Genomic DNA, 19,726 nt, shown 5'->3' on the forward strand with positions numbered 1-19,726 from the left:
TAATTGTTGAAAACGAAGAGAAGTGCCCATAAACTTTTACGAACTTCGAATGAATTTCTTTTGGCCTTAAACCTTCTTTTACAAAGAATTTTATAACTGCACGATACGTTATTTTATCCATTTCAAGAGCTACAGACAATACTTTTGCTTCACACAGCTGTATAAAACAAACTACTTGATAGAATGACTTACAATTTCACATGGATGCTTATGACAGATGTACCAACTTAGTATAAAAAAAAATCTTGCTGATAGTGTTGCCATCTATGGTTGAGGCTGAGAACTTTTCAGACTACACTTGTATATGCTGTTTTAATAGACACCACTGGTGTTCACACTCTTCCAGAAAAAAGTTCTAAATGGATAAGTAGTAATGTAATGTTCAGTACTTTTGCATTTCAGGGTTTGAGAGCTTCTACTATCTCTTTTAAAACTGTAGTCACTTGTCTTGCCTATTCACATTTTGAAATTTCAATTTACTAGAGTTCACAATCTTGGAAGAATTGGTACTATGATATCAGGGGGACCCCTGCCCCCTAAAAATGCTACATTTAATTATATAAAAGAAACTTCTCATTCATAAGACCGAAAATTAAATAATCCAAGATATAGAAACAATTCTACACCACTCTGTAAATTCTGTAGCTGATCTACTATGAAATTATGGCATCCATAATATGGCAAAAAATAATCCTTTAATGCAGATATTGACTGCCTGCCAGCGATCTTATCAATATTTATTTAAACAGTCCTGTGCTAGTCGGGTTAAAACTACCACTAGTACCAGCAAAATAAAATATCCCTGCTTTCTTCACATGCATTCACATCCTCTTAGCATCAACTTTTCTCACAGTGTGTTCTCTTGGCCACCCTGAGTTTCCCCATTTTCCTGTTTGTCTTGCACACATATTCTCTCATTCTCTACACTCATACTACCCACTTCATTCATAAGCACCACTTCAATCTCTCTTTCCTTACTCTCCTACTTTTTCACATTGCTTCTTACTTGCTCAGATTCCTTGTCTGCACTCATTGCCCCTTCCAGTAGCACTCTATCCCCAAATAACCACCAAAACCATTCAATCAGTCCCTCACTCTTATACATTGTTCAGTTCATCTTTCAAACTCATTCCACGCATTAACAATGTGCAACCCTTTCTCTTCACTTTGCTTTCTGCTTCATGTCATCATTGTCGTACCTGGGCAACCCACTGACCACCTTTCCTATCACACTATTATCTTTTATCCTTCTCAATAACCTCCTGATATCCAATCTTACATTCTCCTTGTTCCCAGTCAAGTCAATTGTCCGTACTACCACTATCGACTCTTTTGTTCATTACTTCTCGTGTTCAATGCATGAATCACTATTCATTTTACTTTGAGGAAAACAAGCCTTGTAGACCTTCTCATTTACCACACTTCTAATAATCGAATCCTAATACAATGTCACTCATGAGTCTTTTGTTACCTCTTTCATACTGACTTAATTCGTTTTCTTCTTTTTCAGGAAAAAATAAGGGAACACAGTTGGATTTGAAGAAGTTCTTCTGGGATGAGTAAGAAAATGAAGTGGTTCAAGGAAAGTATGGAGAAGTCACACATAAGTGGTATCAGAGAAACTTGTTATAGATCCAGGAATGAGCTGTTTCCATACACATCTACAATTCTCTTAATTTCACTCTGCATCCACCTCATCTTCAAGTCAGCTTTCAAATATTGCATTATTTATCGCTATCATTCACTCTCACTATTTTATCACAAGTCACTCACACTGCTTGCCATCAACTCCCTATTGATCAACTCACCTTGCTGTTAATTACACTCTGTTTTTCTACTAATGCTACATTTGTTTCTCCTTCATCATTCTTACTACCATCGATTGTTTTGATCAGCATAATGCTCATTTGTTTTAAACTTTTTTAGTACTCTTTTGTTGCTCATTTACAGTGTCTCTCTTTGCTATGAAACAAGCACTCATCCTTCTCATTGCATTCTCGCTGCTATTACCTTCAGTTACCAATATGTTACTGACCAGCAATTCCCCATACTTTACACTCCCCTCCTTCCATCTGCCTTAAAAATCCATAATTGACATAATCTAACAAATGCGTATAGCACCCCTCACATTTCCCGAAACGACTAAAATCAAAATTTAATTTTTGTAAAGAAAAAGCTGCCGCCATCTTTCCCTTGCTGGTTACTATACTCTGCTCTAATTTTAATGACTATAAACAAACTAAAAAAAACAAGCCCACTTCAAGCGCACAACTTCTACCACAACTCTTATACATAAACACACAATTATCCACAATTAATTAGTCAAAAAACTTATCTGAAATGGGAGCCTTCTTTTCACAAACCTGCCAGTGAAATGTCTGAAAAGTAAAACTATTTTTTTTTTATTTTTCAATAAAATTTGACAGTACCTACTAAAATAAAGATCCAAAAGGCTTCAGTTCGACGATGCAAAATTATATAAGTGGATATTAGATCCAGCATTATTTCAAAGCCGAATGTAGAACATATGAAATTTTCGTAAAATTAAGTTGACCAGAGAGCTTACAGGAATACACTCACCAGCATTCATGAGTTGCCTTAGTGCGGACTGCTTAGATAACATAGGTACCATCCAAGTGTCAATATATTTGCTTTCTATTAGTCCATTTTGATAAGGTTTCACTGGCCTGACAGCTGTTTAGAACTGGTTGGTCCTCCTCAGAGACCAGGCAGAAACCTTAAGAGCAAAAACTCTCGTTTAGTATTAAGGAACTTGAAATGTCGAAGAGGTGTATTTTTTGTAAGTGAACTCTCGGTTGTAAAAGTATTTACTAAAATAAAGAGCCAAAAGGCTTCATTTCGGAAATACAAAATTATATAAGTAAAGTGGATTTTAGATCCAACATTATTTCAAAGCCGAATGTAGAAACTATGAAAGTTTCATATAAATATAGTTGACCAGAGAGCTTACGGGAATATACTCACTAGCATTCATGAGTTTTCTTAGCATAGACTGCTTAGAAAACATAGGCACTGCCTATGCAGATCTTACTGAGAATCGCTACAGAGATGGCATAATGGCGCTGGAGCATTGCTGAAATAAGTGTATTAATCTTAAGGGAGATTATGTTGAAAAATGAAAATAATTTTGAAATTATAAATTCATTTTTTCATTGTTAGGCTGAGAACTTTTCAGACCACCCTCGTAAGTATCATCTAGAATCGGAGGAAAGATTAAAACGACTCACCTGTAAAGAGTACAGTAACTCATTGGTGTCTTTTTCAATTTTTATGGATAAAACACCACTGAATATGTGCTGCTTTATGATGAGCTGTGATAATGGGGCACAAACTGCAGGCCTTTTGTTATAACTGGTAATTAATTTACGGAATTAACAACGCATATGAAGTATATTAATTAAAGATAACTTTAATGAATCACTTCTATATTTCGGCAATGTCACATTGCCATCTTCAGGAACATAAAGATATGGTATGTGCACTAAGGAACTAACAAAGCAAATGAGGAAGAAAGTAGGAAACTAATTTTGTTCCTAAAGTCCTAATGGTGCCCTCTTGCGGGCTAATTTGGTAGTCTTGGCAGTTGGGCTGAAGTTCTCATAATGAAAGTCTCCCAAATTTGGGGCAGTTTCATGCAATCAAATTTGTTGAGGTTAGGAACGTTTTTTAGAGCTGCTGAAGATTCTTTGAATAATCTTTCGTATTTAAACTTGCTGCGATGGATTATTTTTGTTTTCTTCCAACGAATTTTATGGTGGGTATCTAAGGCATGGTCTGCCAACCCAGAGCAGCTGTACTGGTGAAACCGGATGTAGTCTTGGTGTTCTGAAATCCTGATATTTGTTGTTCTGCCTGTTTGGCCAAAGTAGGACAATTTGCAGCTGCAAGGGACCTGGTATACACCAGGTAGGTCTAGGGGAAGTGGTTGGTCTTTGGTAGAGCGGATAAGGGATGCCAACTTTTTATATCACAACAATATGGGGTGATAAAAACACTATATAACAGGGCAAAATTAATCTGCTCAGATGACAAGGCCCTGACTATTGAACTAAACCACATCCTCAACACTTTCTTAGCCAATGGCTATAACCCCAAAAAAATCCAAAAAATACTAAAACCTATAAACCACAACCCCCCCTCCCCCCTCCACAATAAAGACTACACCAAGTCTATCACTATCCCCTACATCCAGGGCACCTCTGAAAAAATAACTAATATCCTCAAAAAATATGACCTTACTTCCTGTTACAGACCATATAAAAAGTTGGCATCCCTTATCCGCTCTACCAAAGACCAACCACTTCCCCTAGACCTACCTGGTGTATACCAGGTCCCTTGCAGCTGCAAATTGTCCTACTTTGGCCAAACAGGCAGAACAACAAATATCAGGATTTCAGAACACCAAGACTACATCCGGTTTCACCAGTACAGCTGCTCTGGGTTGGCAGGCCATGCCTTAGATACCCACCATAAAATTCTTTGGAAGAAAACAAAAATAATCCATCGCAGCAAGTTTAAATACGAAAGATTATTCAAAGAATCTTCAGCAGCTCTAAAAAACGTTCCTAACCTCAACAAATTTGGGTGCATGAAACTGCCCCAAATTTGGGAGACTTTCATTATGAGAACTTCAGCCCAACTGCCAAGACTACCAAATTAACCTGCAAGAGGGCACACCATTAGGACTTTAGGAACAAAATTAGTTTCCTACTTTCTTCCTCATTTGCTTTGTTAGTTCCTTAGTGCACATACCATATCTTTATGTTCCTGAAGATGGCAATGTGACATTGCCGAAATATAGAAGTGATTCATTAAAGTTATCTTTAATTAATATACTTCATATGCGTTGTTAATTCCGTAAATTAATTACCACTTTTGTTATATGGTCTACTTGTCGCAGACATCTTGCCACAGTTTTTTAAGATAGCTGCTTAACTTTGCTCGAATGGAGCAACTTGCAAGCTGACCTGCTGTGGTGCAATTATGTTTTGCTTTTATAACCAAAAATCTGTCTCCGTGCTCTGTGGTAGAGCAAAGGTGACCTCTTAGCAGATGCCTGGAACATATTCCATTGGTTGGAAATGCTGCCCAGAGCCTGGATGCAACACTATGTGAAATTCCAAACTCTCTGGCAATATCAGTAATTGTACAACCTTTTTCAAGGTTTCCAACAATTCCCCCCTTCATGAAATCATCTAGATGATGTCTTTGAGATGTTACAAGACATCCAAGTTTGCAAGTTTATTCCTTAACGAAAAGAGCTTTTATTCAAACACAATTTGCTTAGCACATCCTTTTGCCTTTTATCCTGTTGAGTGCTACCATGTGACCCCTTTGCATGCGATTTAAAAATTTGAATGTGTGCCTGCTTTGTACTCAAAATCGTCAGTTTTTATACTAATTGCCATAAGCTGATTCGTTTGAATTTGCAGTTGTAATCTTCAGAAATATTGGACTGGTGTCCAATATTTCCACTTCCAATAGTTCTGGTGTCCAAAACTACCTTTTGAACAATTCAAGTTGTAGAGAAGTGTCTTGTGGTGTAGGAAGAAACTGTGCTCTTTGGAATGGTTTTGGCTATTTCTGAATGCTCTAGTTTATTATTATTATTTCATGTAACAATTTTAAGTTGGCAAACTGTCGAATAAGTTTTAGATTGAATAGTAGATCAAATTTTGGCGCTAATGATTTGTAATATGAGTATCATGCGACCTGTCTGCTAAAGTGTTGTTGAGTTGCAGCACTTAGCAACTCTTATGATTCTCATTTCACATAATCACACAAGGATATAGATTATTATTATTACATTTATTTACTGAAAGGACCATGTCATGTACCATTTTCATGAGTTGTTCAGAACTATTTTTTGGAAATAAAAAAAAGGTAATTTCTCTCTTAACTCTAGGCTTCTCTCTCTCTCTTTTGCAAAAAAAAAAAAAAAAAAAAAAAAAAATGCAAACAAAGTTTGGTAAAGTAATATTAAGTTCTCTATTATAATCACTCTTTTGTTTAGAGCATAGAATCTCATTTACAGACTTCGGTATATAAAATACAGTATCCACCAACATTTTGAATCACAATGTTTTGAAACATTAATATGGAGTCTACTGAAAATCACTGCTTCAAGTGGATGATAATAAATTTAGTTTAATCCTTTATCCAAGTGTGTGCAAACAAAGTTTGCGCCTGAAAGTATCTTCAGGACTGGACTAAAGTGGTACAACACCGGGCGACTCCTTGCAAAGGTGGAGCAAGCTACCAACACCCCTATCTCAGTATCTCCCATAATGCAAAACACATCTCCTTGTGGATATGTATAATGTTATGCATTAAGGGAAGGCCACTACCCAGACTAGTTTCGACCATTATTGAGGTCTCTTCAGTGGGAGCCAGGCCGAAGTGAAGATACCAAGGCAGAAGCATTAGCAAGGTCATCTCCTCCCGTAGGAGCTGCCAAACGGTGTGCCACCTTTTTATTAAATTACTCTGGATTTAGAGAAAGATTTTGAAAGTTTATTTTATACTTGGTCAGACTATAATAAATTTAGTTTAATCCTTTATCCAAGTGTGTGCTCTTCCCTTAATGCATAACATTATACATATCCGCAAGGAGATGTATTTTGCATTATGGGAGATACTGAGATAGGAGTGTTGGTAGCTTGCTCAACCTTTGCAAGGAGTCACCCGGTGTTGTACCACTTTAGCCCAGTCCTGAAGATACTTTCAGGCGCAAACTTTGTTTGCACACACTTCGATAAAGGATTAAACTAAATTTATTATAGTCTGACCAAGTGAAAAATAAACTTTCAACAAGTGGATGATAGTTAATGAATACTGGCTCTGCATATCCATGCAAATTTGATGTAGTGCATGCTACGAATGAATCGTGCTTCACATGATATGGTGGTGTAATGCGTGTTAAACAACCTTGTCCTAGTTGAAGCTTTTAACTGCCACTGCATAACCCTGTTATACAAAATGATGTGCTTAGTAAAAAGTTGTGCACTCTTTCTCTCCCCCCCCCCCCCCCAAATCCATATATGTTTATTCTTTGGTGCTGATCAAAATGGATATCACTGTGATATTCATAAATAGGAAATTTTTTGGTTCTGTTTCAGCAGTGGAGGAAAAGTGGAAGGAATTGGTTATTTAGATTCAGATGCTGTCCTGAAATGGAGAGACTTGTGATACTATCTGGATATTGTTTTAGTATAGGTTCAAGCTTTCTGCTTCAAGAGTTACATAATTTGATGAAATATGCTTTTGGTACAATATTTATCCTGATTCTGTGTAATTGTAAATGGCGGACTCTTGTTTAGTATCTTACGAGCACATTAATTGAGCTAAGTTGATAATAAATCATGCTTTCAGATTTTTGCTGTTGCAAATGCATTCCCTCAGCTAATTTACTTATAAGTAATTATCTATTAGTGTGAATAAATCTGAAATCAGTGATAATCATAGTAATTAATAATAATAAAGCATTAACATATACTAATTATTTACATTAATCTTCTTTAGCGAGTACATTAATACTAATTATTATAAATATAGTAATATGGTAAATCTCCATAGTTCAGTCCATAACAACAATGCCATTCAGTTGGAAAAACTTAAAATACCGGATATGCAGGGGTTTTCCCTCCCAAAAACTCGAGTTTTGCTTGCTGCAAAACAGGCAAACCAAACCAGCTAGAAAAATACATGCAATTAACAGGCATATTACACCCTTCATAGCCTTAGTTGCTTCTGACATAATTCAAAATAATCCAACCCAACAACAATATAAATAACTCGTCAATATTAATAGTATATTATTTTCATAAATTTATAACCCATATGTCAATTGATATTATTTAATATCGGCTACACCTTTTATTTCCCATATTTTATCTTGGTAATCATAATATTTATGCAATTCATTCTTAAAACTATTGAAATTATCTGTACTACAGCTCTGTCAAGGGCCAATCATTCATGAGTTACCATAAAAAAAAAAGCCCTTATATTAGTTCTAAATTGTTTTCTTCGCTTTTTTTTTAAAATTATATTCCCTTAGAGGGCTTTGCTCTGACCAAAATGCAATAGAATCCAATTATCTACTTCATATATTTTCTGAACTAATTTGCAAACGCCAGTTTAGTTTCCTCCCTTCTCTTAGTTAAATTCATTCACACTATTACCAGCCGAATTTCATACAAGATGGTCCAAATCCTGAGTACACTCTGGATGAATCTTCTGTGACTATACCTGATACTCTTGGTATCCATTAAAAATTTGGATGATCATCTAGTGATCCAGTACTGGCCTAACAGGAGACATATAAGAGGATCATAAGGTCTTATTCTTACAGTGTTTCAAGTTTTACTAGTTCTGTTGCTGATATGATTTCTGAAGTTGTTATTGATGACCATGTTTTTTTTTTTATTTTTTTATATTTTTATGTGAATCGCACTCGTAAAAGATAGAGACCTATATAGTACATTAGTACTTTGAGATGAGTAGTAAAGAGACTAGATAATCCAAAAACCCTGCTCTAGAGATCAACATAACTTTATTAAGTCACTTCATGTCTCCAGTAAGAGGCAGGCCCCGAGGTAAAATTTATTTGCCACTTAAAGACGTTTTCATAAACATCCATATACACAGCAGAATTCAGATCCACAGCCTGTTGGTTAGAGAACTGATATACTGTCTACCTAGCTAACTAGGTTGGTAATACCCATATCATTATGTTTAATAACTATTCCAGAAGATCATCCATTTAAAATTGCCTTCTGACCAAAATGCATATATTTTACATTTTTGCCGTATTATATTCTAATTCCCACTTACTTAAATCTTTCGAGATCGTTAAAGAGAATTGAGCTTATCTGAACATTTTTCTTTCCAACCCAGATTCATTTCACTGGTGGAGAGAGAGGTTATTCCTATTATTTGAAACTACATCACTGATGAGTATATTAAACTATAAGGGCCATTTAAACTGAATCCTGAGATATGCCATCTATAATCTGACTCTGCACTCCAGAAGTCACTTCTCTGAACGCTACTTTTGTTGTTGTCATACAAACCAATTTCTTAATTGATTTCTCAGTTGAATATCATTTGGCACATAATCAATGGAATCATGTTTCAAATACTCAATGGTTGAAATCGAAATAAATCTCATCATAGCCACAAACGTAATATACAGATTTAGCAGAGATGTCAAAATCGATCACCCACCATGCTCTGCTCAAACAAAAAAAAAGCAATTTTAGAAAGGATACTCTGAATATGAACCCAAATGAATTTCCTCATTACTTTCTCAACAACAGTTTTTGGACTGCATCTTTAATTCTTCCTTTTTTATTATTAGGAATAGTAGAATCTTTGCAAAAAATTTCCAGTCGGAAGGGACAATTTCTAAGATTGTACTACGTACTAGGACTACTTGCATTAGCTCACACTAGTAAACGCCGATACTTTTATAGTTTACTATATTCGCCATGAAACTCTCTGATTCCAATCTTTGAGTTTCTTATTCAGTTTTAAAACAATGTGGGATTTAATATCCCCTTAATTTGAATACAATTTCTAATATTATTGACTCATTTAAAATTTTTCAGTGATTTAAATCAGTCACAACCAACATTTGCACTACTAAAGGCAATATGTCATTATGGAAGAAAGAGCGACGTCAGTAATTGCAGTACCAATGCTGTCATCAGTGCCAAAGTTTAACCTGCTGTAACTTCTTAGTTGAATATTATCGATCCCCCACTTTCATTCGATATGTACTTAACAGCATTTGAAGTGTTAAATCTAATTACTACTAATAATAATACGAAGAAGATTCTTCTTGAGTTTCTCTTGAGTTTCTCTTGATTGGTTGACAGAATCTTGCACCATCTCACTCCAAGCTATTCTGTAATCTGCCAGTTGGCCGATCTCTGAGTAGGTTGCCCTTTTTGTCTTCTTTCAGTTTTGTTGATAAATGTCCTTGTTGGGCATCCTCCAGGATGCCCATTGGTTTCTTTTCTTCTCTTTAGTTTACTCTCAGTAATTGCGAAGTGCACAATTAGGTTATTTCAATATTCTCATTTGAATATTGTAAAGAATTTACTCTTTCTAAAACTTTTATTTGTTCTTATCTCTGTTAAGTTTGGCCACCTTCCATGTTTCTGATAATACTTCATATTAGGAGTTTAGTATTCGCTTCCTTAAGACTTATTTATAGCATTTGTAGTTATTAAACTCTACATAACCATGAATGCTGCTTCATTCATGACTATTCTGGAGTTAATTACTTTCTGAGGACTTGGCATTTATTTTCTTTAGGGAGGCTTCCTAAATATCCAAATTTCAAAACCTTTTCAGTTGTATTTATAAATGATTAAGCTTTGTGGTATTTTAGTCAGTTCCATACATTTCTGATTATTTATCATTCCAGAATGCTTTTCCTGTTGTGCTTAAACAGGAAAAGTCAATCTGTAAGTCCTTTTTTGTTTTGGGAAATAATGGGCTTCTTATCTGCAGATCTTATTGAGCTTAACTCTGTTTATAGTCACCTCTTTTGTATCCAGAAATTCTATTTCTCTCTCTTATTTTCAGAAGGCTTACAGATAATAATAAGAAAGAAAGAAAAAACGTTGAGAGGTGAAATCAGATTCTCCATTATGAAATGTGAGCTTCCTGCCATGCCTGATCAGTTTCCTTTTTTTGGATCTTGTTTTAACAATGTCCACTGGGAAAATAACTTCTTAAACCCATAGGACTTCTTACAGCAGTGGTTTTCAAAGTCATGTAGTCACGTTCTTATCGTAAATGTGTTCATTGATCCCCTTTCTTTACATTAAATAATTTCTACAAATAACTACTTATAAAATATTTTATTTATCTAAATTTAATAAATTTATGAAATCATTTTATGATCCAGATTTTATAAAGATATATAAATTGGACTAATGCATAAAATATTGCTTATTTCAAATAATAGAATAATTGTAAGACTTATCTAATTATGTCGTTTAAAAATATACGAACATTTAATTTTAAATGATCGACTTGTTTTTTGTCCAAAAATATATTTTTGTCCAAATATATACATTATTTTTGGACAAAAATAATGGACTTGTAAAATTCATGTTTAGTACCAACATTCTTCTGAGCTGGAAATAGTGTAATCAAAGTTCTTACTTGGATATCAATCTCATTATTATCACAAATTTGCACCCTATTAGGGGAGTTTTCCCTCTCACTTTTTAACTCATTCAGTTTTGCTTCAGTTTTGCGTATCTTAACTCCACGGTCGGGCTCTGAATTGCTTTCTGTCTATACAACATCCACCACCTAAAGAAGATTGTTAATATTAATATGGATTTCTGAACTACTAGTCCATTAGCTTATCCTGTAATAATTTAACTTAATATTGTTAAAAACTATTTCATTATAATGCCTGTAACACAGGCTTTCTTATATTTTTTTAATTAGAAAGCCTAATAATTTATTGCAGTTCACAAACTGGTCATTTATATTTTAAACTAGGCAATGAAGATTATTGTTATTGAATAATAAATAGGCTGTTATTTTAGATTAAGTGTACTGCAGTTATCCAAATCTCTGTAATTACATTGTATTCTGATTATTATAGTTATTGTTTCCAGACTGCAGAGATTTATGAGTATTCATTACAATTGTGCCCAAAATTATGGTGGAGTAAAAGTCGTGCTCGCGGTTTATCCCAGCATAAAGAAAAAAGGTCTACAGTAAATAAAACTAACAAGCATTAGTGAAATGACTAGCTGGAATTGCTTGCTGCTATTCATTCTTATTGGCCACTTGAGAAATGATAAAAATCAATCAGTTCTTTTATCATGGGCTTCCACTAGTGTTCTCTGTGATTAATCTCAAATGAAGGGCTAATATCCTTCCCTTGAGATGCTTATGACATGGCATTTACAATTAGTATTCTAGCAAGTCCAGGTACCTTTTCAGTTCTCATTTTTGTGATGCATTTTTTTACCTTCATCATTTTTGACTGTATATTTGTAATTTTATTATTATTATTATTGCATAACACCTTCAGGGAGTCCAAAGACTCTACAACTCTTCGTCTCCACCAAACGCAACTACCTTCATCATCTACACCAACATCATCTGCCTCTGACCACCACCACTAGTATTTTCACAGACAATCACAAACATCCATGCCCATGGTGGGATTTGAACCCGCAGCCTTTTGGCCGGAGAGCAGATACACTAAGCACTTGGCCAACCAGGATGGCAACATCTTTTTCTCAACTGTTGTTTTCTATTTCTTTCCCCTTATTTGTGTATAATTCTTGATAAAATTTAGATAATCTCTAACACTTTTGTTCTATTTTGTGTATGTTTCTTATACCCACAAAAAATTGTAAACCTATAGTACATTAGTGCTGTAGGTAGGCAGCTGAGGATTTTTTCTATAAGATTTTTGTACATCTATTTTGTTTCCTTCTTTTTAGAGAAAAGTATGTGAATTTCCAGTATTACCATCAGAAGTGAATGATACAAAATATGACCTCAGAGAAGAAGTTGACACAAATGATAAATGTGACATCAATCCTGCCTTTCCTCATATTAATCTTTCTGTTGAACTTGAATCATTTGAGCCTTTGAATCAAGCCTTGAATTTGTGGTTAGAAATATTTGTAAATCCAAAAGAAGAATGGATTCCGTTATTTGTTACGGCTGTATCGGAAGAATTATTAGACATTATCAGAGGAACTGCAGAAATTTTTAAATGTGCACATAATGTAAGTTATGTTATTATACACGTTTTTAAAACGTGTTATAGTTTTAATTTATATAAGTAATTCACAAGGTCTGCATGCATATTTGTTTTAATGTACTTGTAGTTAGAAATTAGATCTGAAACTTGGTTTACAGATAAAAGATAAGTTTAATGCCTTGAAAACAATTAATTTCATAGTAGGTGGCATATGCTTTCCTCTTTAGATGCTTCCAATTTGGAATTGAGATTTTAAATTTAAAACTTGCATAAAATATCTTAATATTGTTCCTTTTGGACGTAAGGAACTATCTTAATATACTTCCTTATGTCCAGAAAAATACAACATTCACAAAGGGTGATCTGTAGTGCCTAAATATATGTCTACCTTAGGAAACTTAATCTCAGAAAGGTGGCATGAGTTTCTGCTCCAGAGTACATTATATAACAGTGGTATTAGAAGCCTGCTTGATATGTACTATTTGTTTGTACTATTTGTTTATACTCTGTCTGGCTCCCGAATGCCACTAAATGCTAGTGAAGGCTGGTTGATGCAACTTTGAAATCTGATGTTAGTTTCCTGATACATCCAATAAGGATCAAAATTCTTAGGTTCATAGATTTATCACAGAAAGTTAGCACATATTTGCTCGTGTTGTCAGAAATTGCAAAAAAGAGCTGACATTCCTGCCAAGGATGGTAGTCAGAATATGTTATGCCGTAGCACATAAATAGGACACAGCACTACTCGGTAGTACATTTGACTATTATTGGATTTTAATAGTAGACCTTGGTATCAGTGTGTGATTTTCATTCCATTTTATAGAACTTTTGCTACCATATGATATGTTACCAGCAAGTGCCATACATTTTTATTTATCAGAGTAACTTTAGAAAGTTTTAAATATGTTCATAATGGATGCTAGTAATGTTAGGCTACTTTTTTTTAACTGTAAAGGTTATAGTTTTAATTTTGTAAATAAAACTTAGTTATATAAATTATGACTTTATGTTTAGGAATATGTTGGTTTCAGCAGGTTTCTGAACCATGTAGTGGCTGATGGTAAAATGTAGTGTTCCCATTATGAATTGGAATCACAGAAAAGCATGGCTGGAACATGAACATCAAAAGAGTTGGCAAAGCAATTATGGATCCTAATGTCATGCTTAGCCCTCCCTTTTTTTATGCTTTTGTACAACCATCAAGAATTGCCTGGAAAACTTTCCTGTGGAATCATCTTTCTCCATGACAACCCATGTTACACAAATTCAACAATCAACTGAGCAGTTCAGATCCCTTTCTTTGAATTTCATGTCTCTGGTTTTCAGAAACTCGGTCAAAGGATGACAATTTGAGTTGGCCAAGAAATCTCCATTTCAAAATGTTTGTCTTGTTCTTGTATATTCATTTGTCTCTCATTCCTTGAATGCCACCAACCATTCTGTACTTTTTTAATGTCCATCCATCCATGTGGATGAAATGTATCAACCATTTTCTACTGGTATCCATGTTATTTCAGTGGTATCTGAATATTATTTCAAATTTAGTAACATCCATATTTCAAATACACACGTAACATCCATATTTTGATTGATGTGTAAAGGCAACATGATGGGTGGTTAAATTGTGGATATTCTCCAGTTAGCCTTTTCTTATATTGAATTAATCCATCTTCTTTGAAGATTTTAATGTTCACAACTCCAACCGGCTTTCATTTTCCAAAACTGCATTTATCCCACAGATGGATATACTGAGGAAGTGGTATCACCAATATGCACAAATTGTTATGTATCTACCAAATAACCCTAGAAATTCTCAAAATACTCTTGATCTGTTTCTCAGTAGTGGTCCTTTGAAATATACAGTGAGTGTTGTTTTATCTTCTAGGCAATTCAAGTTATAATCTAGAGTTAATTTCTTCTTCCATGGAGCAATACTCATACAGTCACTCTCATTTACTTGCTGCTGGCATTATGTTAAGTGGAATGAACTTTGTGATGCCTCTGCCTTATTGCATTAGTTGAATTTTGTTTTCAACCTTCTTATTAACATTTGCACTGAAAGAATCATTGAAACAATTCTTATTGATATGGAAACATTCTTTAACACTAATGCTTAGTGTTAAAGATGTATCATTAAGGCTGTACAAGAGAAAAATCAGACATATCACAATTTGCTTTTATTGAAATTTTTCTTTTCTGTTTATGCTAGAACTTGAAATAGCTGCAAAAAAATTACCAAAAAAATATCCAAAACTGATTTCGAAAGGACTAAATGCAGGAAATTTACATTTCCAAAAATTAATCATTTTGCATTGTCACTGTTGGTGTCCATCTCTTTTGGAGGTAGACCTCAAAATTACCTCTTTACCCACTACTAGTCTTCTGATTTTCTTTTTCTCTAATTCTTATATTGATTATCATGGTGCATATCCTTATGCCATTCCAAATATTTAACATTTATCTTCATCACTCCCCCCCCCATCCCTGGAAGAAATCATAGTATATATCCCATTGCTACCTATGGCAATGATAGTCATGCATTCTGGTTCCTTGCAAAAGCTATTAGGCACAACCCTTCTCCTTCTTCCTTGTCTTCCCTCTTATCACCCAAATGTTAATAGTAGTATTGCAGTATCACCTAAAGATAAAGCTACAATTAAAGATAAACTACAGCTAAGATAAATCTCCTGCAGTCATTTTCTCATCCAACTCCAAAAGAGATGACCAAGTCAAATCATCTTCATCTGGAACATTGTATCATGTGAGAAAGACATCAGCGGAATCTTGACAAACCTGGATACCAGAAGGCTTCTGGTCCTGATGGAATCCTACAAATTGTATTCAAGAGATGGGCTCCTGAACTAGCACCTGTTCTTTATCATCTCTGCACTATATTACATTCAGCTTGTACCCTTCCAAATGCATGGATGCAAGCTCATATTCAGCCTATTCCAAAAAAGAAAAAGGAGATATTTGCCATCAAATTATCATTCTGTTACTCGCATGCTTATTTTTCTGAATAATGGTAAAGGCTATCAAGAGTCAATTTCTTCAGTACCTAGAGTATCAACTAATTAGTGAACAACAGTATTGATTTTATCAAGCAAAATCCACAGCAGATCTTGCCTACATCACCCACCTCTGGATATACATGCTATGGAAAGTTTTGGAGAAACATTTCCATAGCATTTCCAAGCGCAACATCACATGTTCAGCTTGGAAATGCCAAGTGCAACATGTGATGTTGCACTTAGCATTTCCAAGGCATTTAATAGGGTTTGGCATGAACATCCTCTCAGCCAATTTGCTTCTTAATGTCTGCATTTCTTCCTTGTAATTATATTGCCAGTTTATTCTCAGCTCTTTCACCATGTATAATGATAGAAGTTGCCCCCTAAATGAAATTATAGGAAGTAGTATCAAACAGCAGGCAGAAAGTAATAACCAGCAGAATAATAAAACATAAGCGTTTGATGATACTTTCTGTGGTGCCATTATGCATTAGATAGAAACCCTCTCTTCTTGAAAAGAAGGATTAATCTTTTCTCATTGAAATGACAGTAAACTATTTGAAAGGTGCACTTGATACTCTTCATTTCTTATTGCAGTAGTTCATCATCATCATCAAATTCCTGCCATGTACCCTCAAGGGTGTACAGGATATGATAGTACTACATGAAAAATTTACATCATTACTAACTTCCTATCTACAATTTTCCTCCAGATCAGTCTGTTACTTGTCAAGACTCCAATATTATCAGATCTTATATTTCTGTCCTCTAAGGCAGTGCTTCCCAACCTTATGGATATAAAGGCCCACTTGGAAAAAAATAAAATATTTCACTGCCCCCATCAAAAAATAATTCATAATACAGACATATATTATTATAATATTTATTGTATTTATATTCAATACAAAATGTACAAAGCCAATATCGCAAAAATCAAATGCAAATATTACATTTTTAGCATCTTATATAGACATTTGACATGGCACACTTAATCCTAAAACATTTTTAATTTCTTTTCATTATTTCACGGTCCCCTCAACAAAACTAACGGCCCCCAATGGGGGGCAGCGGCCCACAGTTTGGGAAGCGCTGCTCTAAGGCACTTTGTACCATATCAATCCACCTATATCTTAGTCTTCCTCTGGGTCGTTTTCCTGCCAACCTGGCAGAGAACACTTGTTTTGCCAGTCTTTCCTCGCCCATTCTGTTTAATTGACCATACCACCTGAGATTAGCTCTGCTAATGCATTCCTGGATACTGACAATGTCAAGTTCTTTCCTAATATCCTAATTTTTAATGTGATATTACCATTGATGCCATCTGTTCACGCCTCTAATCTTTCTCAGGATTCTCATATCTGTGGTCTCTAGGTGTTTCATCAAGTGTTTTACTTCTTACCCAGCTCTCAGATCCATAAGTTAAAACTGGTTTGAACACTGTCTTGTATACAGCTAATTTAGTGTTCCAACTAATTTCTCTCTTATTCTATATGAATTTATTCAATTGATTTCCTACTATACCAGCTTTGCTGATTCTGTTGTCTATTTCTATATTTAATTTACCATCTTCAGTAAAAATCGTGCCTAAGTAGCTGAAATGTTTCACTTGTTCCACAAGTTCTCCATTCACAATACAGTTGACATTTTCAATGATTCTGCCTATTTTCATTGTCTTTGTCTTTTTATTGCTGACTTTCATACCATATCCATTACAACAGTTATTCAATTTAGTCAGGAAATCTTGCAGACTCGTAGCAGATTTATTTAGAAGTATAACATCGTCCTCATAAAGCAAAGAGCTGACATTAACATCTCCAATTTTGAAATCAGGTTTAATACCACTTTCCTTCATAATGTGATCCATATAGATAATGAATAACAGAGGGGATAATGTACATCCTTGTCTCACACCAGATTTAACATTAAACCATCTTCCTGTACTTCCTTCAATTCTAACCAGACTTACAACTCATATAGATACTAAGTATTGCTTGATATAATGCCCCGTTGACACCATGTAACTGTAGCATATTGAATAGCTTCTCTCTTAGCACCTTGTCTTATGGCTTTTCCAAATCGACAAAACTTAAATACAGATCTTTATATTCCCATGCTTTCTCGACTCTTTGTCGTAAAGTGAAGATCTGATTCTGACAGCCTCTATTTGGCCTGAATCCAACTTGTTCTTCAACAAGCTTTTCTTCCACAATTCTTCTCAACCGTTTCTCAAGAGTATACTTGCATAGATCTTGCCAGGAACACTTAGTAGGGAAATACCTCTGTAATTCTGACATTCAGTTTTATTTCCCTTTTTATATATGGGTACTATGAGAGCTCTACTCCAATCATTGGGAATTCGTCCATCTGTCCATACTTTTCGAACTATGCAGTGCAGCCACTGTAAGACTTTTATACCACCATACTTAGCATTTCTGGTCGAATATTATCTACTCCTGCTGCCTTTCCACATTTCAAGCATTTGATGGCTTTTTCTACTTCAAGTATGGATATGTATTCCTGACTGTATGCCTGTTGAGGGTTTTTTACCACTGTGCTATCACTGCTAGTTTCATTTAGCAATTTCTCGAAGTAATTACTCCATGCTTCAAGGATATCTTTTTCTCCCATTTTCACGTCACCTTTATCATCTCTAACTCCTTTTACAGTACTCTTTCCTCCATTTCTAAGCTTCTTCAACAACCTCCAAAATATTTTGCCACCTTCTTGATATTTATTTTCTATGATCTTGCCAAAGTCCTCCCATGACTTTTGTTTAACTAGTTTTACACAGTGTTTAGCGTTCTTACATTTGTCTCTGTATTCTCTAAGAGCACAAGCTGACTTATTTGCCAGGATCTTTTGATATGCTTTCTTCTTTTCCTGCACTGCCTCTTTAACTTCTTGTGTCCACCATGGAGTTCTGATTTTTCTGTCGTTGTAGACAACCTCACCACATGCCTCTCTGGCTGAATCAATCAAGGTTTTCTTCAAGGCTTTCCATTGAATCTCTAAAGTTTGGTTGCTGTTCTCAAACTCTTTAATTTTTTCTTCAATAATCTTTCTGTATTTTAGTCTACAGTTCACATCTGAGAGCTGCTTAACTTTTATTTACTTTAAAACTTTCTTACATGTTATTCTTTTCAATATGAAATTCAATTTTATCCTGCTCAAGACTAAATAGTGATCACTTCCAATTTCAAATCCTATGTACACTCTGGTGTCCTGCACAAGGGAGAAAACATCACTATCAACAATAACATAGTCAATCAGACTTTTCTTATTTCTTGCCTCTTCTCTCCATGTGGATTTGTGCACATTTTTATGTTGGAACATGGTGTTAGTAATAACCAGTCCATGTTCTGAGCAGAAATCCAACAAATATTTGCCATTATTATTAGCTTTGCTCTTTTCTCCAAATTTTCCCAATATATTTTTGTATGTCTGACAATCATTTGCTACTCTGCTATTTAGATCCCCAACAAGGACCAACTTTTCCTTTTTTTCATTGTGTCAGTTGCTTTTTCTAAAGCCTCAAAAAATTCCTCCACTTCTAACTTAGTAGAACCCTCTGTGGGACCATAGACACAAATAAGTCTCATTGTCCAGTTCCCCATTCTGATATTTGCCCACATCACTCTACCTGAGACTACCTGCCATTCAAGAAGATTAGCCTCGTATTTAGTGTCAAATACAATGACTACTCTTTCTTTTCCTTGATTGTCATTGCCTGAATATAACATTTTGTATTTATTGCTCAGAAAGATCTCACCAGTTTTTGTCTTTTTTGTTTTAGTCACCCATATTATGTAGATCTGGTACTTATGTAATTCCTCAGCTAGCTCCATTTCTTTGCCATTCAGGCTTCATATGTTTATAGTACTGATCTTTAACTCTGGTGATGTTGAGTTGGGGTGTTTTTTCAGATTTGTTCCAGTAG

The 19,726-nt window shown here is 34.8% G+C and overlaps 1 protein-coding gene across 1 annotated transcript in view; it reads left to right on the forward strand.

Annotated features, from left to right (window-relative positions):
- Window positions 1-19,726, forward strand: part of Sse (extra spindle pole bodies like 1, separase) — a 505,458-nt gene that overhangs the window by 220,147 nt on the left and 265,585 nt on the right. The window contains exon 10 of the mRNA XM_090412041.1: window positions 12,510-12,800. Coding sequence (XP_090268167.1) covers window positions 12,510-12,800 — 291 coding nt within the window. The remainder of the gene's footprint in view (window positions 1-12,509; window positions 12,801-19,726) is intronic.

The sequence above is a fragment of the Typopeltis vanoorti genome, chromosome 22 (assembly GCF_054136105.1).
Source record: "Typopeltis vanoorti isolate ZY-2024b chromosome 22, IOZ_Tvanoo_1.0, whole genome shotgun sequence".
NCBI lineage: Eukaryota > Metazoa > Arthropoda > Arachnida > Uropygi > Thelyphonidae > Typopeltis > Typopeltis vanoorti.